Consider the following 23,830-nt stretch of genomic DNA (forward strand, 5'->3'; position numbering starts at 1 on the left):
ACACTTAGTTGAGTCTAAAGGAACAGAAAATCTTGTTTAGGGGCTCTATGGTTATCAGAAACCATGAAAAAATCCTGGGGTTTTCTTTAGTTTCCTGAAAAGAAAAATGAAATGATTGTTCCATCTTTCTCCCCGCCCCACACCCAACTTTATACTGATCATTGAGGAGAGAAAGAATGATCATGTTATTGAGATGGTTTTCAAGGATGAGTTCTGTTCTCAGGTGCGTGATGTTCTCCCTTTCTGTGGCCAAAGGAATAGACAATAGGAATTCTTGTTATCTTGGTAACAATGTAGATGAAAAATGAATGAGCTTTGAACAGTCAGAGATACAGAAAATGAAAGCTGCAATGATTCTAGGGTCACAAAGGCCTTTTCTCCCTGCCTTGTTCCCATTCCCTCTTCTATCCTTACACTGCCTGAGATACTCCAATGCTCCTGCATTGCTTCTTCCCTTGCAGGGGTGTTTGGGAAGATCTCACAGGAGTTAACTTCTTGTTTCTACTACCTGTTTCCTGTCATTTCTAAGGATTTGATGGTGAAGTGGTGCTGTCACTTGAGCTGTATAACATTGCCTTCTCATTAGATTATTGATGGTTTTCTGGGGAATTGAGGCATAAACACAGCATCAAGGACGAGTTTTTATTGTTGTCACAGAATCTGCCCTGAAGTAAAATCATCTGCTTCCCAGATGGCTCTCAACTCCACTTGCTTATAATTTTTCACCTGCTATTAAAACTTTAAGATGTATTCCTTTTTCACTCAATCATATATTTTTCTTTTTTTTTTTTCCTGTTGCTGCTTGTGTTGTAGCATTTTGGGAAGAACAGAGAAGAACAGCAAAACCATTTTACTGGCAAGAATTAAGAGTGAAGGAAAATCTTGTGTTTCTCTGGCCCTCAAGGTGTCCTGTGCCCTTGTCTCTTAAGACACCAGGTCCACTGAAGTTATTAACTCATGGGATTACATTGCTCTTTATTCATTTAATTTATTCATTAATTTAACTCTTGTATCCAGTGTTTAACCATAGAAAGTTCCCAAATTTCCCTTTCCTCATAGGAATGGTATCTCCAGGGGAGTTCAAGACGTTCTGCATGTGTTTGGTTCCTTTAGGGATTTTAATATTTTGATCAAACTTCCATTTTATAACTTAATTCTCCATGTTTAGGCTTGTGTGTTCTTGCATCAGTGGAGTCTCTGGTTGCACAAAGACTTTTGAAAACAGCAGGCTTTGGCTGCTTTGTAGCATTACCTGGAGCCAATATTGACTGGGTGTCACAGATATTTTAGGCCATTTTTCTAGACTTCCACTTATGAATGACTTCTATTTTTCATTTCTACTGGAATTTTATAATAATGAAAACTGGGCTTGCAGTCCTACATGACCAAAACAAAGAAGGTTTCATGAAGTGCTGACAGGCAGAAAAAGTACCTCTCCCATTTGGTAAAATCTGTTCACTACCTTTTTTTTAAAATTGAGTTTCTTCTGTGTATATGCAATATAAGCAGTAATAACTATGAGCATTTGATGCTACTTCTACTTGATTTTTCAAACCCACATAACTGAGAGCAGCCAACATTATGGGTCTCATGAATGTGAACAGAGCAGGGTGTTTGACTGGTTCAAGGACTGAAATCTGAGCTCAACTTAAGGTGTTATTTTCTTACTCTGTTTTTGAAATGGTTCTGAACCAAGAGATGTTTTAACACAGTTTCAGTTGGCTTCTTTTGCTTGTGAGATACTAATTTTACTCTGACAAGAATGGATGATAGCACAGTGTCTGTACTTTTCCGTGACTGCACAGCCACCTGAGTGTGTGGGTGTTTAATAACTGGCCTTTTCCAAAACTAAGCCAGATTTAGAAACCCTAAGTCCTGTATGTTCAGATTTGCCTTGTACTCCCCGAAGAACTAAACTGGAAAAGAAAAAGACAAAATATTCCATGAAACTCCAGGAGAAGCCCATTTAGGCCAATGTGAAAATCAGCTGTGCTGGAAGTGAGGGATGTGAGGAGCAGGTGGAGTGATGGTCCCAGCTTGAGGAGGTGGTGGGTGCTCTGTGAGACCCAGAAGTGACTCAGCTCAGCTCAATTTTAGATTATTACAGCGAAGAGTCTACAGGCTGCTTTAATTCCAGTCTGCAGAGCACAGGGAAGTCCTTGTCCGTGTGCTGTCACAAGTGCTTTTTCATCTGTGTGAACCATTCTCAGATGTCCTGACTGCAGTGAGGCTGTGTCTATAAATTGCATGATAGGTACAGACATGTTCTCTCCTTATCCATGTTATCTATCAAATGCTTCTCTTTCTCCTCAATCCTCAAATCTTTACTCCATTCTTGTTTGCACTGTGTGTCTTGTATCCATCTCTGGCCTCACTGCATTTTGTTCTCCAGTTTCTCCTCTTGGTGGCTTTCAGTCTTTTTTTTAGAAAAGCATTGGGGTTTTTGGTTTTGTTTGTTTGTTTGTGTTTTAGTTTGGTTTGGTTTGGGGGGGCTGTGGGGTGTTTTTGGTTGGTTGGTTGGTTTTTTTTGGTTGTTTTTGTTTGTTTGTTTGTTTGGTTTGTTTTGTTTCATTTTTGTTAAGAGATCATCCCTCTTCCTTTCATCCCTTAAAATCATACTATGGACAGCTTTTCTAGTTTCAGCTGGGATAGAGTTCTGAAACCAGTGCAGGAGCCCTGAAGAGCTTGAAAGGTTAGATTTTGTTTTATCATGTCTGACAACCAAATGGACTTATGATTTTCTAATGCTTAAATTTAATGAAGCTTCAAGTGGGACTAAAGGACAATTTATTTTTTCATGTTTTCCATAACTACTTCTCCTTTCTAGGCCTAGAAAAATCATTCATTCCTAATTCTGTCCTCCGCTTAATTAAGTCAAATCCTGTGGAGTGCAAAAGGGTCCTGCATCTTTGACTTTTATCTCTTCCACTCAGTCTTCTCCTACCTCATCTCATGGATGGACAAATCCATGGGAAATAAGCAGGAAGCAACTGAGATCAGCAGGGTTCACAGCCTCCCTGAGTGATCACTTCAGGACCAGAGAGCTTTAGGTCATTTTTCGTTATCATTAGACAGCTGCTTTTGCACATTTTCTATGTGTCCAAAGCTAAGCCACGGGAGCAGAAGGGGAGGCTTCTGTATGTGGTCCATTTGACAGATGCTTGTGGTCATGTTGCACTCAAAAAATCCTGTAGCACAATATGTCTGTAGTTAGATCAGAGATGGAAACAGTGAAGTGTTACCTCCCAAACCAGGGGGACATTTACAGAAGTAGCTCTCCACACTGTCCACACAGGTTCCACTGCCACAGGGGTTTGATTTGCAGTCCTTAATGTCCTCCTGGCAAAATTCTCCATCAAATCCATTTGGACACAAGCACAGGTATTCACCAAGGCCTGGAGGGTGTTTGATATTCGTAACACACGTTCCACCATTGAGGCAGCTGCAGGGCTTCACTCCAACCTGAGGAAGGCAAAGAGGAGTCGTGGTAAGATTCCTCTCAGTAATCACAGCTGGGAGGTATATTGTTAGCCTCCAGGAAGGGAGAGATTTGCTCTGTGAACATGTTATCTGGTATTATAAAAACTTATTTCTAACTGATTTCCTTTGTCTAGATAGATGGTCTCATACTCAGCATGCTTATTTATTTGAACGATAGCTCAACTTCAAAGGGATTTCTTTTTTCAACATTTAGGGGCACATTTTAGCATCTTATAAGAACTAAAAAAACCCCTGCCTTATTTGCTATAACAGCAGTTTTCACATGTTGTCTGAGGGCAGAATTTGTTTCTTATTCTTCAAAGAAATGAAAAATCTTTTTTCTTTCCTTGCCTGCCCTCCTTGCTCTTTCGCTTTACAAATGGTTCCCAGGCAGGAACATGACTGTGGCATTCCTTAGCTGGTCTCTCTCTTCAGGGAAGGGAGATCCATAGTTGTATTTTACGTATGTACAAGAACTGCATTTCAACAGATTCAAAGCTCTGTATTATCTCAGAGGGTCTGGTTTGAAATGTTTCCATTAAAACCATATCTAGGCTCCAGTTTCCCCTTTGCTGTGGGGGCTCAGCAGATTGGTATTTTGTGGTTTGAATGAGTAAAAATAGGAATCTTTAGGAATAAAAATCTTTTCTTCACAAAGCTGCTCTTATATCAGGAGTCTGCTTCCTGCTTTATTAGCTCATCCCATCACAGGATTAATGTTAGCCTATACAATAAAGACAAAGCAATGCACAACTCTGCCAAGAGACTTACAGTGTGGAGTAATGACATAAGAGCAAGACATTTTCTAAAAATATCATTGAGAATGAGTTATAATCTCCCTTTTATAGCTAAAACTTGATCTTTTATGTTATATGCTTTTTTGTGCAATCCAAATGCAGAATGTGAATTTTAAAGCAGATTAATGAACCATTAAAAGGCTCTGCAAGAGTGTTCTTTCAAACAGCAATCAATAGCACTCTCTCTTCTTCCCTGTATATATAGTTTCTATGTTCTCTGAGATATTTATTCCATTAATTGATCATTATTGCTGTGCGGGATAATATACATTTATGAGGAAATAGCTGAAACCTTGTTTTTTCAAGACAGTAACAAATTATTAGCTATGATGACAATTGCATCAAAGCAATGACATGATAACCAGGTTTGTTTTGTTTTTTTCCTTTAAAGTGTTCATTTCCTTACCTCAATAGAGTATCTGCTCTGTGCATTGCATTCATCTGACACAGTGAATTCAAAGGTCTGCATTTCTTCTGAATCAACTTTCCAGATAAGAAGACCAGCAGGAGAGAGCCTGGCATCCCGTGGCCCAGCCTCCAAGATGAATAGCACAGCTGACCCTTCTGGATCCACTGCTATTAGCTGGTAAACAAAATTCTCACCAATAAATGTCAGCAGCTGGCTGGAGGGGGCCTGGAACACAGGAGGCAGGTTGTCTAAACAGCAAAAATGAAACCACGATTACATAAATTCCAGTTTCTCCCATGTAAAGATTCGCAGAGTGGGTCTTTGAAGGAGTGCTCTCAAAGAAAAGGTACAGAACATACCCAGACGCTGATGGAGGAAGTGATTTGGGTGTTAGGGGCAGCAAATGGCTTTACCAAAAAGAACAGCTTTTTCCTCCTCTTTTTCTCATGACCAACACTGAATTTTTTTTGCCATTCTGCACTTTGATTTATTTTGATGTGCAATCTGATATATGGGAAGAGATAATACATGATTTCTATAACCTCCCACTAGTCTCGATTCTTACTAAAACTTCATTTAATTATATTTCTTATACCTACATATATATTTCATCTATCTACGATTCTGTCTATCCATCCATCCACTGAAATATAAGGAAACTAAATCTCGAAATGTTGAACGACAAATGAATTGGGTGAGCAACTCAGGGGGAAAAATAAATTGTAACTCTCCCATTGAGTAGACTCTTTTGGCTTTACCCGTGAGGAGTAATTAAGTTTAAATTAATTCAATTGGACATTTGATCAGGAATAAAGGTCTTTTCAGTGCCAGCAGAGATACAGCAGTGATGCTGAGATTCTCTACCCCCAGAGACAGTAGTGTGCATCATGTCACCATTGGCACTGTTATTTCTGCTGTTGCAGTTTACATTCACTATTTTCTTAATGGAGATAAAAGTCTAATTGTACAAGGTTATTTTACAACAAAAGACAGACACTACCTGAAGATACTTTCAATATGCATAGGTAAGGAAGACAAGGTAGAGAAAATTACTACATTTTATATTTAGAAACTCAGGAAAAGTAAGATCAGATGAGTACCCTGAGGTGACAGCAGCTCTTTGCAGGGCCGGGAATTTCATCTCTGTATCCTAAGCCTGCTCAGTCTCAAGGCATCTTTCCTCTTTAACCAGCAGTACAAATTGACATGTATTGATATTTAAAGGAATCTTCTCACAATGCAATTTGACCATAGTTATCTTTAACTTAAAGCACATTTCTAATGCCGAGGATTAATTTCAAGTCACACTCTAAAACTGTGAACTGTATATGTATTCTCATAAGGACTCCTTGCATTATGCTCATGGGAAGTTATCATTAGGGTTTTTTTTGTGGTGCATATCCTTTTATCAAACTTTGCTTTCCATAGCCTGCCTTATATTATGCAATTATTTAAATATGTGTCTCCTTTATTGCTGCTGTGCTATGAAAGCTTTCTAAAATGCTTGTCCAGCAGATTGTCCTGGCATAACTGTTGAAAGCTTCCATCTATTCATTAAACCTTTTATTTCCCAAACACTAAAGCCATGGAGCCCATAAAATTTGTGCCCAAGGTAATCCATGAAATATTGATGCTGGGTATGCATTTACAGATAAACACAAAAGTGTTACTGGATGGATGGTAAGAAGAAGTGATAGGCACAAAATAACATAAAATCAGATGTTCTGAAAAGAGTCCATGAAGGAGTGTTTCTAATTCTACGGAGATCTCCTTGCCATCCAGTGAACAGATATATATAGATATAGATATAGATATGCACTCCCTATTATTGTAGAACTTTTAAAAAGGTTTTCACATTTTTCAAAGCAAGTCTGACAAACCTTTTTTTTAAAATATTTTTAAGTTTTGAAATCATTGAAAAGGGAATGATGATCTGTTTCAGATTTCCCAAATCACTTCTAGCTTTATAAATTTCAAAACAAATAGAGTTTTTCCCTTTTATACCATTTCCTGAATTTTAAAATTGAACTGTCTTGGTATTAGTAGTGAGACTGTCTATATGACAATCAGCATCAGCTCATCCCTGGAGGTGCTACTGCTTTGGCCAACACAGTGGAAGACCGGGCTGGGTGGGGCTTGGAGCAACCTGGTTTAGTGGAAGGTGCCCCTGCCTGTGGCAGGGGGTTGGGATGAGGTTATCTTTAAGGTCCCTTCCCATCCAAACCTTTCTGTGATTCTGTGATTCTATGACAGAAAGGAGGTAAGGTTTGTGAGTCAGAGATAATATCTCTCATTAGACTTAAATATTTTTCTGGGGGGAAACACAGAGCTTTCAAGTGTACAGGCTCTTCTTCAGGTCTGACTTACCCTTAGGCTTTTTAACTACTCATCTAAGTGATATCCAAAGGGATTTTTAGTTGGCCAACATTTGGGATGGATCTGTTTGCACCTTTTCCAGACAGAGAGTTTTAAATTTCAAAATCTGGAGTTTTTAGGACATAAACTAGAGGAGTATGACTTTAAATAGAGAAAATTCCAAGTGGCTTCCCTGGAACAGGAATTAAATGGGCTCATGAACAACTCTCTCCCTATTCACTGTGTTCTTGCTTCCAAATTTTATTTCAGACAACTTCTGACTTCTTGTGTTGCTGGAAACTCTTGGATTCTTTCTGAACTTTCTCAAGGGCCTTTCTGTTATGTCTCAGCAGAGCGTGTGTCCTCACTACTCTCCTTAACGGTGTCCCCCAAGCTGGAACTGGGAACTCCAGCCACTCCGATACAGCTCTTGCCGTTCCTGCTGCCAGACCTCACACTCTCTAGGAGCCTTTGTCTCTGAGCATCCTTGGCTATTCCCCAAAGGACAAGAGCAATCTTCCTCTCCTTCCAGAAGGGTCCTGCTGACCTAGTCATCCTGAAGGAGTATAAAACTGCAAACAAACAAAGCAAACTGGTCCTGTCGTTCACACACCTTCCTGTAATTTGCTTGTGTTTACAGAACACAAAAGTGCACAGAAAATCTTTCTAGGATCTACAACACATGGATCTACATAAAAATAGTAATATAATCTTTATATTGGCCAGGTATAAATGTGTTCATGTAAGAGGGGAGATAGGCTGTGAGGGTAATGCTGCTGGAAACACAGATTATCTGTAAAATGTTCAGCAAGCAGTGGTTGTTGTTTGAACTGGACATGTAGCCATGAAAACACTATGATTAAGTCTTCAGCCTCCAGGAGGTGCTTCAAAAGGCAGCCTTCTCCATGACCCCTGCCTGGAGGGGCTGCAGAATAAGCCTTTAGGTTCCGTGGCAGTGAAGGTAATGAGTGACTGATCCCTATCACTTAGACTCCCTGCCAAGCCAAGGTCTGTTGTGTGGCATTTCTTAGGATTTGGCTCAGGAAAAGGAAGCAATTCTTCCAGGTACCAAAAATACATACTCGTGTTTTAAAACCAGTGTTTTCCCCAAATAGTACCCTTAAAGATTTGTACTTGCAAGATGATGCAAGTAAAGGAGCCCATCCCCTTTAGCTGACAGACTTGGGCACTTCATGGAGCACTGGGGTATAAAATTTAATTTTTATTTTGGTTTATTAATTTGAGATTTGTTGGGTTTCAGACAGAACAAGATGCATACCCAGATACATAATTCATAAAGTGGAGTCTGCATTTCTGGTGCACCCAATTATTCCCACTGCAAACCATCCATGTTCATTACACAGGATACATTTGTGTTAGCCAAAAGAAGGAATGAAGTATTTCATTGACTCGGTCATAAATTCCCAGGTAAGCATTTCTAAATTATTATTTAGGGAAAAAAACTGTCTTACTTTCATTAACAGACCAGGTGAACTTAGAAATGTGAGGTTCACAGAGAAGACAAGGACTGGTAGGGCTTGACTCTCCTTCACCATAGCAAAGTCCATCTATATTGCAAGTATCTTCCTGCCAAAAAAAGGAAATAAAAATGGGTGGGAGGTGGAAACAATGAAAAAAAGAAATAAGAAAGATAAGAAATTAGCAATTAATAATTTCTGGAGACAAGCAGAAATTCACTTGTCTCTTGAAACAATAAAAGAGTAGCAATTTAAAAACAATAAAAGAGTAGCAATTTAAATGTTGCTGCTTTCTACTGACAGGGAAAAAAAAATCAAGCCCTGTAAGTTTTCCAGTTTCAGTTCGAGATCTTTGTAGCTTTGAATGTTTTAGCCTAGGCAACGTGTGGTGTTGCTTTGTCATAGATGAATGCAAAGAATGTGACTCTTTTCCCATTTCCACATTCAGGTAGTGTATGTGATCATTATTTCCAGCTGTGACTGGTAGTATAATGAATATTAGGTATCACTCAAAGGTGAGCTCCATGAGACTCACAAAAACGAGATAAAAGTTCCATTTGAACAGAATCCTCTTCTAGTAAGTTATTTCTGGAGGTTCTTCATAAATATATGAAAAATCAATGCTATAAAAGCAGAATAAAGAAGCGTGTTAGAGTTTAGGCTCCCATGAGATAGTTGTAAATAACAGCTGAACACAACCATGGTGCCAAGACAGGTCAGAACATCCCAAAAGAAGTTCATGAACTGTGGGCAGAGTAGCCTTTCAGGCTGACTTGGTCCTTTCCCAGTTAGGGTGCCCACCAGGGCCAGTGAGCCCCTGTGACTTCCACACGGGGTGAAGACACTTGGGTTGTCTGAGAAGTGAACACAGGGACGTAATTAACAGACCTAATTAAACATCTACACCACAGGAAGGTCCTAAGGCAGAGTTATGCCTTTTGCTTGTAGCCTGTGTTGGGGACACAGGCAGATGGGACTTTACCTGACCTTACAGACTCCCAGCAAACCATGGTGTGCTGTTGGGAACAGGGGGATGTCCCTGCCACAGTGGGACAGCAGAAGGGAATAGCTACCAGGACCAAAGACATTTTTCCTTTTCCTTCCTTTCAATACACATTGTTTTTCTGGGACTGATACGTGTTTCATTACTGGCCTTGTGTTTTCCCTCTGCTGCTTTATTAGTGTCTCAAAATTCTTCTGCAAACTGTATTAGTCAATATTTTAAATAATATTTTAAGAGTAGAGAAACAAAAAAAGGACTCTCATAATCACCCCTACACAATAGAACATTAAAACTTGGATATTACTTAGATTTTATTGCATTGTTGTTTTCAAAGCCTTGATGCTCTGATGAAAAAAAAGATGCTTTTCTTTTTTCCTGATGTGAAAGTGTAGTTCAGAATGGGCTCCATAAAAGAGGAACACAGAATGTGAAATGGCCAGATATAAAATGTCCCCTAATTGAAACACCTTTTCTGAAAGCAATTTAGGTATTGCAGAGTAATGTTAAAGGAGGGATAATTAGAATATGGTCTGCTGCAATTGGAAGCCTAGTTCAAATAGTCCCTTGAAGCATTTTAAGATAGAAATTACTATAACCCCTAGAGAACACCAGCATATTGAGAGACCATATATATTTCTGTGTTTCAAAAATGTATTAATAAGGAGAGCCTTTGACAAAAGAAAACCTCACCCTATCTTTAATTGAAATGGTTCTGACACAATTATTTTAATCTGAAATTTAAGTGGTTTTGCCCTCATTTGGGCTGTACTGGGTTTATGTGGCAAGGGTGTGGTAGCCGAGCAGCTACAGGGGTGGCTTCTGGGAGAAGCTGGAAGTGGAATTTGGAGCAGGTTTGCTGGCAGGACTTGTGACCCCACAAGGGACCCACACTGGAGCAGTCTGTGAAGAACTGCAGCCCTTGGGAAGGACTCACATTGGAGAAGTTGGTGGAGAACTGTCTCCCATAGAAGGGACCCCACAGTGGAATGGGGAAAGAGTGTGAGGAGTCCAACCCCTGAGGAGGAAGGAGCAGCAGAGAGAAGGTGTGATGAACTGGTGCAGCCCCCATTCCCAATCCCCCTGCACCCCTGCAGGGGAGGAGGGAGAGAAAACTGGGAGTGAAGATGAAATGGGAAGAAGGGAGGGGTGGGGGTGTTTTAAGATTTGCTTTAATTTTTTATTATCCTACTCTGGCTTGATTGGTGATAAATTAATTTCTCCAAGTCAAGTCTGTTTTGCCCATGAGAGTAACTGGTGAGTGATCTCTCCCTGTCCTTATCTCTCCCCACGAGCCTCCCACCACATTTTCTCTCCCCTGCCCAGCTGGGGAGAGCAGTGATGGAGTGCCTTTGGTGGGCACCTGACATCCAGTCAGGGTCAAACTCCCTGTAAGGGACCTATAAAGTAATTTCTATTAACTGATTTACTTGAAAAAAAATGTGAACTTTTTTATTTTGATAACTAGTATGTGCTTTCAATCAGTGCAAGGTTTTAAAACTCTATTTTCCCATTAGTGTTAATGAGAACAGTGAGGAAAATGAGTTAACATGTACCTGATTAATCTTCATTTTATAAAAACACTGACTGGTGGTCTCCTATTAATTCATACTTGCCTCAGGGTAGGAAAGCAGGATCAGCACATTCAAATATCCCACCAAATACCTTTCAAAAGTTACTTTTGAAGCCCCGCTGAATAACAGACAATTTTCTTAATGTGGGTCTCTAAAAAATAAGAGCAGGGAAGCTCTTTTTAAGCGTTGGGGGATGTTACACAAATAAGTCCACAGGAAAAAAGAGGGTAATAGTGCTCCGCAGACAGTTTCTAACATGTTGGCAGTTTAAAACGTAGCTCTAGACTTTTGATTGCGGTTTTGAAACTGTCAGAATTCTATATGTTTGTACTTAGCAGTTTTTAATGTAAGCAAGAACGTTTTATTTTCTCTCAAGGGTTTTCTCACACGACAAAAACCGTATAACATGCATCTTTGTATACCTCTTGCTAAGGCAGAAAATGGGTATAGAAATGATATACCTTTCAGCTACAGTGCCCTCACCAAACAGGCTGGGAGAGGGGAAATAGCAGAAACACTTCAAAAGTGAAGTTAAGCCTTTCAGGGGACGCTCCTCGCTCTTATTTACTTCCACTAACAGCTGCAAAGTATAAATATTGTCAACCATGGTCTTTCTGGAAGTGTCTGTGTGCGAGTGGTCCATCATAAAGCAAGCTCTGCCAGGTGTTCATACCCCACGTAAATATGAAAAAGAAATAAAATATCACAGACCTGAGATTGTGAAAGAGAAAAGTGTTAGGCTGTGCAGCTGACCTGGGAAATAGATTTTCCTCTTCTAGAGCAGTTATTACACACAGTACATCAAAGGGAGGGAGAGGACTAAGGAAGAGATGAACGATCCATATTAAACCTTTATGATCCTTAAATTACCTTTAATTTACAAAGTCCGGCTGGGTGGAACTGGCAGACCTGGCAGACAGCGTCGAACAGGGTCAGCACTCTGGAATTACTGTACTGGAAGCCATCGTTAGTGATCTAAATGATACAAAAATCATCTTTATAACTAATAATGTTCCATATGGAGACTGTCTGCTCATTTTGGAGCATATATCGTTGCCCCCTTGAACTGGATGCCTGCCAGCAAGATAAATTAAACCACTTGTGAGTGGCTCTGCTGCAAGCTAACAAATTGCTTAATGCTCCAAACTGGAAACTCTTCATTAGTAACCAAAAGATCTTTTGGCTCAGCTGGCATTCAACTTTTCTGAGCACAAGAGGTATACAAAATTAAGGTATTCGGCTGAAATTCGGGAGCACTTTCTTAGTAATGACAAATCAGTAAGTAAAATCCTTGAGGTAAAAAAAAAAAAAAAAAAAAAAAGAAAAAAGAAAATGTGTATTATATAGGTGATTTTAAATTAACCTTAAAAAATGTTCTAGGGTGGACAATATGAGAAAGCAACAGTTTCATTTCCATAGGAAGGTACATTAGACAAGCCACCTCCTGTCCAAGATCACGATTTCCCATACATTTGGATATTTCAGGAAGCCTTGAGCATGGCATTTCTTATATAAGAAATTTATATAAGAAAAAAGAGTTAAATAAATTTATATTTTAATTTTTCAGCAATAACAACGAAAAGATACCAGACAAGTGTGGAATGGGTTAGCTTTTGGGAAAGCATTGTGACACCTCTTGAGAGGTGTGAACCTTAAAGAGCAAACAAAAACCCCGTGGAAAGCCATGTTGTAGACTCTGATGAACACCAATAGGAAAGCAAAGCCCTTATGTCAGGTATTTTTCAGGTTTTGTCTTCTCACAGTCAAAATAAAGCAGCTGTTTAGCAGATCTAACAAGGCCTTTGCTTTGGATCTGTCAGGTACCCCTGAGTCTTCTTGTTATGAAAACAATCCCCCAGCCCTCCTCCATCTCTCCTGTGACCCCAAAGCTGAAACATCTTCATTCCCTTTAAAAGGAACGTTTACAAGATCAAGGGTATAAAGTTTTTTGATCAATCAACAAACTCTTTCAGTTCACAGAAAGAATGTATGTTAAATTGAACAAAGATAAATGGAAGTACAGAGAGCAAATATTACTCAATAAGTTTCATAAAAAGCACCAATTATCATAAGTTCACTAAGAATGATCTGAAAGCTCGTGAAAGATAATAGAGTAGATTCTCCCACAATATCACAGGGATGGTTGTCAGCTCAAAAGGCACTGTGAGCTGAGTGTTTGTGTCTACAGAAACCACCACAAGGAGAGAAGCAGGCAGTATTGATGGATATTTGCAATTTGAAACTGTGGAAGGGAAACAACTTCTGTGGACTAATATAAATTTGTCCAGGACTTCATTAAAATACATCGGTCCGGTAAAATTCATCAGTATAGCTTTAAGGAAAAACATAACTGAGATATTAGCTATAGCGTGTTGTACTAAAGGTAAAAACTCTTCTAAAAGAAGTAAAGAACTTCTTTTCTGCAGTTTGAGAAGAGAAAAAAATAAAACAGGTAACTCCCCTCCAGACCCGCTCTTCACTGAAAGACAGTGGCAGCAAGGCTTCCATTAAGAATATATTATTCCCAATGCAATTTACATTTCATTTAATTTCTTTCTTTTAGCAGTGTCCAATGTTGTCTCAATACTGGTGCACTAATAATGGGTGAAGAAATGGGTAGACAGGGAAAAATATAAAAAGCTATAAAGTTCCACTAAGTGTTCTGTCTGAAGTGAGCATTGTAAGTGAGATGTAACTCTTGCAATTTGATTATTTTTTTTAATGTTTTTTTTTCTACACTCTATTATAAACTTCCATTTTGGTGTCTTTTTAGAATTGGGTTGGTTTATAGCTATTTTAATTGCTTTTCCATTAGTTACCTTAGTGATGTGGAACAAATACTTCAATGAGACCTATGCTGAGCAAACATTTCCTTTAATTTGGTTGGCCTTCAAAAGGCAAAACCCCACTTAGAGTCGGGCCTTGTTTGCTTGAGCATAAATATCATCTGTAAAGAAAGAGCCACTTCTGGATAAATGGTAAGGACAATCAGGAATTCTGTCACTTCTACCTCAAGTATTTCATCCATCATGAAATGATCTTGGCTATTGGCATCACTCTACATAGAATTTGTATGAATATTTCCAAATGAATAATGAAAGCTATAAAACTGTGCTGAATTCAAATTCAGTTTCTGCCTCACTAACTTTTTAGCAAATACTTTTTCTGTTCTTGACAAATACAGGCAACAATAAAGACTTTACAAAAAGGAAGAGACTGCTTCCCAAACTAGATAAGTGCCTGCCAAGTTCTCTCACCTCTTCACCCAGGTATCTGTATGGACAGCTCAAGTCATCTGCTGTCCAAGTAGGGGTTTGTATTTTGATATCTCAATTAATTATACCAAACACTCTGGTGTAGCCTCGTGTACTTTCTTATCTATGTTCAGCAGCATGTCATAGAAACAATGAGCAAAATCTGAAACATGAATACAAGAGCAGATAAAATGAAAGAACACAGAGAAGAGCTTGTCAAACCTCAGTTCCCCAAATGCTGGTAGTGAAAAAAGCTTTTGTGAAATTTTGCTGATTCCTTTCAAATTTGATTTGGGAAAGGGGAGAGATTCTGAAAATATTGAACAGTGATATTTCCAGAATGAGTTATTTTGATCTTTATTTCTGAAAAAATCTTTTAGCTACATTTTGAAAACAGCCAATAGATACATAACCCAGATCATCAATGTTGCATTAGATCTTATCAGGGATTTTCCAGGGCACAAATTTTTGAACATCTGTGGGATTAATTGAAAATCATTTTTTATCTTGAAAAGCTCCACAGTTTTGTTCTCTGTGCTGCCATGTAAGGCCAGCTGCCTTTGAAACTGAGCACTGGGCTCTGCCTTCCCAATTTGATCATCAAAAAGATCCACAGGAGAACTAGGATTTGTGTGTGGGTTGAGATGATTTAATTGTGCATTCTCTGCGCAGCCATCAACCTGGTTCTTCTGCAGGGTTTGAAGGAGAGGGAAAGAGCAGAAGGCCCGCAGGTACAGAGGTTTTTTTGAACTTAAATGCATGGAAAGAGGCATTCTGTATCTGATTTTGAGGGGGAAAAAATGAGAAAAATTGTACAGACCTACACAGGGCTGAAAGGCAGCTCTGGAACACAATCTGGATTGTACTAGAACTGAATTTTGAGGAATCTGTCCTGGTAACACAGGGGGAACATTCCTGTGCACATGAAAGGATGTTTGCTGTCCTGTTTGTTTGTTTGTTCTGGGCCAGGAAAGTCGAGGGTGCCTCCCTCTCAGATCCTTCCACCACGAGGCAGCATTTTGTCTCACAATTGGCGGAATTCAATCCCTTTTTCAAGAAGTTTTGGAGCCTTAAGCAGAGGAACTTCCCTCCTGGTTCCACCTTGGTGTGTGCTCACTCTGACAGCACCTCTTTCAGAAGGAAGGTCCAAGGTCCACCCCAGCAGCAAACTGTTGGGCTCTGCTCCCACAGAGAACTTACCCTTATGAATTAACTCCCAAATCCCTACCCACTTAAAATAAATGGATGACTAGAAAATTTACATTGCCAAGCATCTTTCTATCCCCCCCAGGCCACATGGCAGCACGTGTCCCCAGCTGGGGGTACAAGCAGCTGTGGGGTGTAGGACAGGCAGTAGCACCGTGGTGAAATGAGTGTTTTACGTGTTTCATTTTGCATGCTGCAATTTTCAAAGAACATCTGCAGTCTCCCTGCAATGGCAATATATTCTTCTCAGCTATATAGCCTTTAAAAGATCTCAGTCTTATAAAGAACAACAAATCTGCAGAAAATAACCATCCAGACTGAGAATGAGACCAAGGGTAGTAGGTGTGCAGGGTCAGGAAGGCACTGATTTCTTGGAAATATTTAGAAAATTGTTACCATTTTGTGAACAAAAGGGGCTAAAACCGCAGCAGAGAACCCAGCATGAGCTGACACGGCCCACACTTCTTCCTGCAGTCATTCAGACCTTGACTGTGACCATGACATCCCAGTTCAAGCCCTGCCAGCCCTCACCTGCTGCCCAGGAGACACCCAGTGACCTCCTGCACTGCACAAGTATCAGTCCTGCAACCAGGGAGTCAAAGCTCTCTCACACTTTTTGCCTAATCAGGAGTGTGAGCTGAGGTTTCCAGAGGTGGAATACTAATGATTAACAATTAATTAGTATATTTGAATCAATCTCAGGTGATTACCTGGAGAAGTGGTTGTAATTTGCACTTTTGGGTTGCCTACAGAAACACCTGGGTTCAGTTCATATTGTTTTGGTTGGTGGGGTGGTTTTTTTCCCTACATGACATTAACGTATTTCTAGAGGCATTTTCATTTCTGAAAGGGAGAAAATTGTGCTTTGCATTTTAATTTACCATGACAACTGATTTTCTCCTCCTAAAACATTTCTTAGAAACAAAAGAAACTCCTACTTTCACTTGCCATCTTGCGAACGGCTCGTCCCAGGCCACAAAGTGCACAACCTCTGTAATGTTCAGGACAGGGATCTGGCAGTCAACAGCCTGAGAGCTGAGAAAATCTGCTTTTGTGGTTTCTTTTTCTCTTGATATCCATTCACCATCGAGATGCTACAGTAAAACAGAAGGAAAGTGCAGAAACTGAAGGCTCGTACAAAAGAATTCTAGTTGTCAACATATGTTTCTATTTCTAATTAATAATGTAAGGCATTCCTAGATGGTTTATTTAAAAGAAATGATGTTGTTACTACAGGCTCAAGAAAGGGGAAGCAACGCTTGTCTGTGTGTGCAGGTGGTCTATTAATTTAGGAAGTGCTGTGGTGGTCTGCACTTGGGATGAGAAAGGGTAATGTGATGGAGCAACTTTGTGTTCGCCCCTGGAGCTCAGCAGCCAACTCCTTGTTCCTTGAAGGTGATGTCAGCTACTTCTCTAGATCAGCTGCATGAGACATCATGACTTGTTAAGTGCCTACGGAGCCAAAAGTGGGCATGGCAGGCAAATATCAGCTGTGCCTCATGAACACTGACTGGGAATCAGGCTGAATGTCTTTTCTGAGGTGGATTTATGAGTTTAATCAAACATTTCATATCTGTGTATGCTGATCCACCAAACTCAGTCCTAGTGTTTCATGTGTATAGTTGTTTACGATAAAATTATAGTGGTAATGTAAAAGATAGGTTTAATACTAATTAAAACTTCTGATTTGGTATTGAACTATGACTAAGAAAATTCAAATAACAGCTTCTGTAACTATGTTGAAGAAACCTCATACTCAACCACAAAACTTGGCATTTAAATGTGTTTAGGAAAACAACCAAGCATGCTGATTCCAGATGTACAAAATGAGAAATAATATTGTGATTTCAGGCTTCAATGGACAACAGCGCAGCTGAACCAGACAAGAGTTAAACAAAACCCTTCAGAGAAAACAAGCAAGAACTCCCAGCTGTGCATTTCCAAGGAGCCAGCCCATGAAAAGGCTGAGCCTCTTCAGCTCCTCTTGATCATGGCAAACACATTGGCAATGGAGTTGGAAGGTATTTGTAGCCACCTGTAGCAGATAGTGGTGACAGTTCAGAGTAAAAGAATTTTATATAAACATGCCAAAGTTTGACTGTATCATCAATATTTTAGGAGCTGCTTACGATTAACCTGGTGACCTCACAGTGCAGGTTGGGCGAGTCTTCGAAGCCGAGGCCAAACACCCGGATCCTGGTGCAGTCGGAGGCACGGACATCGCAGAGACCCCCGTTCTCTAAGCCTGTGATTTCCAGAGCTTGCTCTGAAAGGGTGAGATAGATACAAAGCTTTAGAGAGTAGCACTTACATGCTGTTCTGGTCTGCTTTATCAGAGATGTTGTTGTTGTTGTTCCTGGTTGCTCTGGTTTAATACTTTTCCTTAGGGTCCTCCTTGCCTACGTGTGGGTTTCTCTTGAATAGAGGAACAGCAGTTTTTGGAAGGGGAAGCAGCAAGCGTCCATGGAATAGTTGCCCTGTGCACTCAGTACCGTAAGATGTGTTGCATGGCTCATGGATTCAATTGACTGAAGCTGTGGATTCATGCCAAAAGGTCTCCAGTGGTAATACATCTGTTGACTTAAGTATCCAGTGGTAGTGCTTCTCCTCTGATGGGAGCACAGCTGAGAGGACAAGGCCTCATGCCATAACACAGAGAAGGAGGGGAACAAGATGTGGAAATATCTGAAGATGGCCATGCCACCAGGCTCCTCGTGGTGTGAAACAGCAATGGAAAAGAGAGCCTTCTTTTTTCAAAAGCTATGGAGTCAATAAAAGGATCCTTAAAGAAAAGCTTGCCTGTGAGGGTTAAAACATTAATGGGTATCTCTCAGCTCTTCACTGTGTCAGACACAGGTCTTGCACCAGTTAAGTTTCACTTAAATCCTACTCTGAGACCGTAAGTAGGACTTAAGTGATGTACAGCCTGTACTGGTCCCCTTACAAGGCTGACTTTCATCCATTTTGTTTTTAAAATATTTTATGATTCTCTGGGAGAGTTTCATTTGGGTTCTGTTGTACCTTAGGTATTCACTATTTAAAATTACTCATTGCTTTCATACTGGGGTTATTTTCACAGAGGAAAAATGCAAGCCCACTGGATGGCAGTATTAAAATCTTTAGTTTAGAAAAAATATAATTTAGTAGATATCTAAGGTAGCACAACACTCAGAAAGTCTCCTATATCCTCGGTCAATAACAGCAGCCAGTCAAGGTCATGGTTTCATATTTTTGTTGATAAAATTTGTAGTTCTAATGGTCAGGAGAAGCCACTATGTTGACAAATAACACAAAACAGAACATTTGCTTCTTGTTTCCTGAACAATACTTAATGGCAGGGGAATAACCAGGAGCCTTTGGAGGGTTGTCGCACACCAGCAGGGTGTAGTTCAAGTTGTTATCCCTGCTACGTGGCAGGGAGAGGCTGCCAAGCTTCTTCTTCCCTGCCCCATCACCACTGCTCTGGCAAAACAACATTGCCCATCAATTTTCTCTGAGCTGTATCTTAGCTAAAACAAGAGAAGTTTTGTGTCACCTGGTATTTTAGTGGTACGTTAGTTCAGCTCTGATTTGCGGGGCAAAATACCCTGAGCTGAGTTGATAACCTTCCCCAGTACCCCGCTGTTCTTTAGGGTTCTGCCATTTAGGCTGTAACCACAAGAATGTGGTTTAAACACTGAAATCCCACCAGATTGCAGCCCTTAACAACAGAGCTGTATGGCTCGCATTTTTCCAGAGAAAGGAAGGAAGGAAAGCAACAAAACCATGAAAAATAATGAAAATACTTCTTCCCTCTGTTCTTCTGAAACGCTTTTATCCTTTCTTTCACTTTTTAATATTTATTTTATTGTGGCAGTATTACCAAAACTGCTGGACGCTTTGCAATATTTACAAGAAGAGAAACCATTTACAGCTTATCAGCTTTCATCAGTTAGTCGTGGATTCCTGTAATGCACAAAACTATTAGTCAGATGTGGTGGCTGGTTTTGATAAATTGCCTTCTTCTGTGGTTAGCGCATAAAAATTAAAAAAAAAATGCTTCATTATGTTTTTCATGAGATTTTAATAGTTAGCCCCACTAGTACTGAGGTAACTCACACTGCATTAACGTTTTCATTATCACTGCAGATTTTCAGCCTTCTGTGGTTGAAGTAGAATCTCAGAGTATGGGAAGGATTGAGGCACAGAAATGTGCTCCTGCAGCCCTTCCTGTTCCACGAAAGCACTCTCAGTTGCTTGTTGATGAGACCCATGCACTTCTCCAGGGGTTTTCTGACATCTTTGTGAGCACACAGCTGGGTCAGGGTCAGGACAACATTACCCAGCCTTGGTGGGTAATCTTTTTTTCGATGACTTATGGTATGAGCACAGAATTTTATATTTATTTCTCTCAAACCTCTCTGTGAACACTTGTCAGGGCTTAACCCCAGCCAGAAACTAAGCACCACACAGCCTCTCGCTCACTGCCCCTCCAGCAGGATCAGGGAGGTAAAGGGTAAGTGTGAGAAGATGCATGAGTTGAGATAAAGACAGTTTGATGGCATAGAAAGGGAAGAAAATAATAATAATGATAATAATCATGACAAAATATTTAGAATATAAAAGTGATGTACAATGTATTTGCTCACCACTTGCCAATAGATGCCCAGCCAGTACCTGAGCAGCAGCCCCTGGCCAGCTTTTCCCCCCAGTTTACATACTGAGAGTGATGCCACATGGTATGGGGTATCCCTTTGGTCAGTGGGGGTCAGCTGTCCTGGCTATGTTTTCTCTCAGTTCTATATGCACCCACAGACTACTCACTGTCACAGCACGAGAGGATGAAAAGTCCCTAACTTAATATAAACACTGCTTGGCAACAACTAAAAAGATCAGTGTCTTATCAACATTAACTCTGATGGAAAATAAAATTATAATGTCTCCTTTTTTAAAGAAATGGATACTCTAGTTCAGACCTGAGACCTCAGTATAGGCAGTACCTAAATATTGACAACAGTTGTTACTTTTGTCTGTTTTTTAAAAGGAGATATCACATGTTGGTCTCTTCTCCCAGGCAACCAGCAGTAGGACAAGAGGGCATGGTCTTAAGCTGTGCCAGGGGAGGTTTAGGTTGGATATTAGGAAAAAATATTTTTACAGAGAAAGTAATCAGATATTGGAATGGGCTGCCCAGGGAGGTGGTGGATTCACCGTCCCTGGAGGTTTTTAAGATGAGACTGGATGTGGCATCAGTGCCATGGTCTGGTAACCACGATAGTGTTGGATCAAGGGTTGGACTTGATGATCTCGGAGGTCTTTTCCGACCTGGTTGATTCTCCATGATTTTGACTTTGGAAAAAGCTCCTGATGGTCGGTAGCTGGGCACTCAAACACACAGATCCTGCTCTTGCTGGGGGTAATGGAATCAAGGCTCAGTTGTCCGTCATTCCATGTGTTAGTGGATGGGTAGTTAATAAGCCTGTGCACAGCATACACTCGAAGGCCAGAGGGGTGAAGACATTAGAAGGAAGTATTGAAGAGCCTGAAAAATCTCAGCAAAATTGCTGCAAGTAGTTCAGCAGAAGACTGGAGGGGAGAAAGACAGGAGCAATAAAAAGAGCTGTCATAAAGGTGAGAGTGAGGGCAAAAGTGCAGATATCCAGAGGTTATGGAGACTTGGGATGGATGTCTGATGTCTGTAGAAAAGCAAGTTAGAGGCAAGAGAGAAATCTGTAGGAAACCGGGTAGTTCAGGGAACAAGTTAGGGAAAAGTATGATCTATTTGAACATTAATGATTTATGTTTAGGGAGTCTGAATGTCAAAATACAACAAAATCCAGGGCTGAACATTCTCCTTCTTTTCTCTATATGGCTTGTAGGCCAAAAATGTACTTTGACTTTTACAAGTAGATTAAAAACTGAAGCTCAGGCTGGCACCCGAGGCTCAGACGGGTGACAGGGTACTGTCATGTTATGGTGGAGGAATTAAGAAGCTGTGTGTTCGCATCCTCTGGCTCAGGCATGGGCATCCCACTGCATTTCTAATGCCTGGTCTGCACACATAGCAAGTAGACAAGATGCATCTGTCACCTGGCAGAGCATCACAGTGGGACACTGATGAACAGCAGGAAATATTGTGGAAAACAGTAAAAAATCTTGGGTTTTAATGAAACTGTCTCAAGACAAAAAAGAGAGAGGACTCTGAAGGTGGAAATCTCAAAGGCCTCCAGACCTCAGGTGGTCAGATAGAAATAAGGCATCTGCCCTGTTTCATTTGTAAGACTTGTGTTGTGCCTCCCTTGAGAGACAGGGACCCTTCCCCTCCTTCTGCTTTACCTGCAGTAGGAATTTTCAGGAAAGAACAGTAAATTCAGAGCTGCTGACACTGCAGTTTCACTCTGTAAGCATTTACATGAATCAACCCTGACAAGAAGCACAGGCTATATAATAGACTGAACCTCCCTCAACACCCCCCCCCCAAATACATGGTTGGTTTTATAGGTTTATGTTGCAGTGTATTATGTAAATAATATGCACAGATGTAGAAGTGGAGACAGTCAACACAAGATCAAGAATCTTGCAAAACTACACTTATTGAAGTCTTACTGATGGATAGATTAGTTCATGTTGGATTTACACTTTTGATTAGAAGAGTATCCCAGTGCAAATAAACATTCTTCTGCAGTGTTTGAAAGCTACACATGTGGCTTTGGGCTGGAGCAGCAGACCTGGAATTGAAACCAGCAAAAATTTTGTTTGAATAAAGAGAAGGAACTGAACTGCCCTGTTTTTCTTGAAGAGGATGGTAAATAAGCAATCCAAGTCATGAAGAGCAAATCAAGAACCAGATCATAAGGGCTGGGTTTGGTCAAAGTTTTGCTGAGTTGCAAAAGCAAATGGCCCATAGTGTCCAGTTGCCTTATAATTGAAATCATTCAGCTGGTTGAACAAGCTGCCATGCCAGAGCTTGCTGATGTGGATATGGAGATCCAGCTACTGTAGCTATGAGGATTCTGTATTAGAGCAGCCTGATGCTTAGTTATCTCACAGCTTGGACAAAGCAAGACTGAATCTGCCTCCATCCAAGTGCTTGCACAAATATTGTATTTGTTCCTTTTGTATGTAGAGTTATTACAGCAATCATAGACACAATCACTGATTGCATTATCCTGGAACTCACGCTATCCATGACCCAAAGCTCATTTGATAATCCTCCCTAAGAAAAAAGTACCAGCAGCCATATGCTGTTTGCCAGGAGTTTTGCACATCAGTGACCTCCCTGGCTCCTAAATAAAAACTGTGTTTTTCCCTGCTTCCAAAAGCAGGTCTCAGAGAACCAGAGCAGCTGAAGGAGCTGGGGGGGGGGGGCTCAACCTGAAGAAAAGGAGGCTCAGGAGAGACTTATCACTCTCTACAAATACCTGAAAGGAGGTTGTGGAGAGGTGTGGGTCAGTTTCTTTTTCCAAGTATCAAGTGACAGGACAACAGGCTCGAGTTGCACTAGGGGAAGTTTGGATTGGATATTATGAAAAATTTCTGCACCAAAAGGGTGATCAAGCATTGGAACAGTCTGGCCAGGGAAGCCATGGTGTCACCATCCCTTGAGTTATTTAAAAGACCTGTAGATGTGGGACCTGGGGACACAGTTTAGTGGTGAAAATGGCAATGTTGGGTTAACAGTTGGATTCAATGACCTTAGGGATCTTTTCCAATGTAAATGAGTCTATGTTTCCATAGTACCAAACTGTAGACCTATGATCATTCTTAACATGGAGTGAATCTGGTTTTCTGCTTTGAAGGTCTCTGGTATCCAGTATGGATTGCATAAGCCAGCCCTGGGAGAGTGTGAGAAAAAGCATTTTGCAAGAACTCCCTGCATGTGAGAAATGGCCTGGCTCAATTTCACACTGAAAGCATCCATGTGCTGCAACAATATGGTAGATTATTTTTTGCTTTAGAAATCTCACTGTGACATTTTAGGTTTACTTAATCCTTCTATTTTTAATACGCTTGCTGGCAATTTACTTCAGCAATAAAAAAGGAGTGTGCTGTTGACTACAGAATATTTGCCTCTTTCCTAGATGGCCTTGAGAGGTGACATAATGTAAGATTCTGGTTGTGCTTTCATGGCTCTTACATCAAAGCAGCTCTCAGTTTTTGTCCCTCAAAAGCACTTCAGGACAGAACCCAGGGAAGCACGTTGAGGCTTCCTACGAATGACTGCAGTGATGCCACTCAAAGGGATTTGGGTCATTGTGGGTGTCATCTTGATCCTTATGTTAACAGTAGTGTCCAGTT

The 23,830-nt window shown here is 40.4% G+C and overlaps 1 protein-coding gene across 1 annotated transcript in view; it reads right to left on the minus strand.

Moving 5' to 3' along the window:
• The window catches only part of LOC108504780 (von Willebrand factor D and EGF domain-containing protein-like), a 177,629-nt gene that overhangs the window by 62,812 nt on the left and 90,987 nt on the right, over positions 1–23,830 (minus strand). Inside the window, exons 12-17 of the mRNA XM_017830198.1 lie at positions 17,683–17,819; positions 16,492–16,647; positions 11,964–12,068; positions 8,514–8,628; positions 4,684–4,934; positions 3,243–3,462 (exon numbers count right to left, since the gene is read on the minus strand). Of these exons, the coding sequence (XP_017685687.1) occupies positions 3,243–3,462; positions 4,684–4,934; positions 8,514–8,628; positions 11,964–12,068; positions 16,492–16,647; positions 17,683–17,819 (984 nt within the window). The remainder of the gene's footprint in view (positions 1–3,242; positions 3,463–4,683; positions 4,935–8,513; positions 8,629–11,963; positions 12,069–16,491; positions 16,648–17,682; positions 17,820–23,830) is intronic.

Source organism: Lepidothrix coronata, unplaced genomic scaffold (genome assembly GCF_001604755.1).
Source record: "Lepidothrix coronata isolate B3197 unplaced genomic scaffold, Lepidothrix_coronata-1.0 Scaffold175, whole genome shotgun sequence".
Taxonomy (NCBI): Eukaryota; Metazoa; Chordata; class Aves; order Passeriformes; family Pipridae; genus Lepidothrix; species Lepidothrix coronata.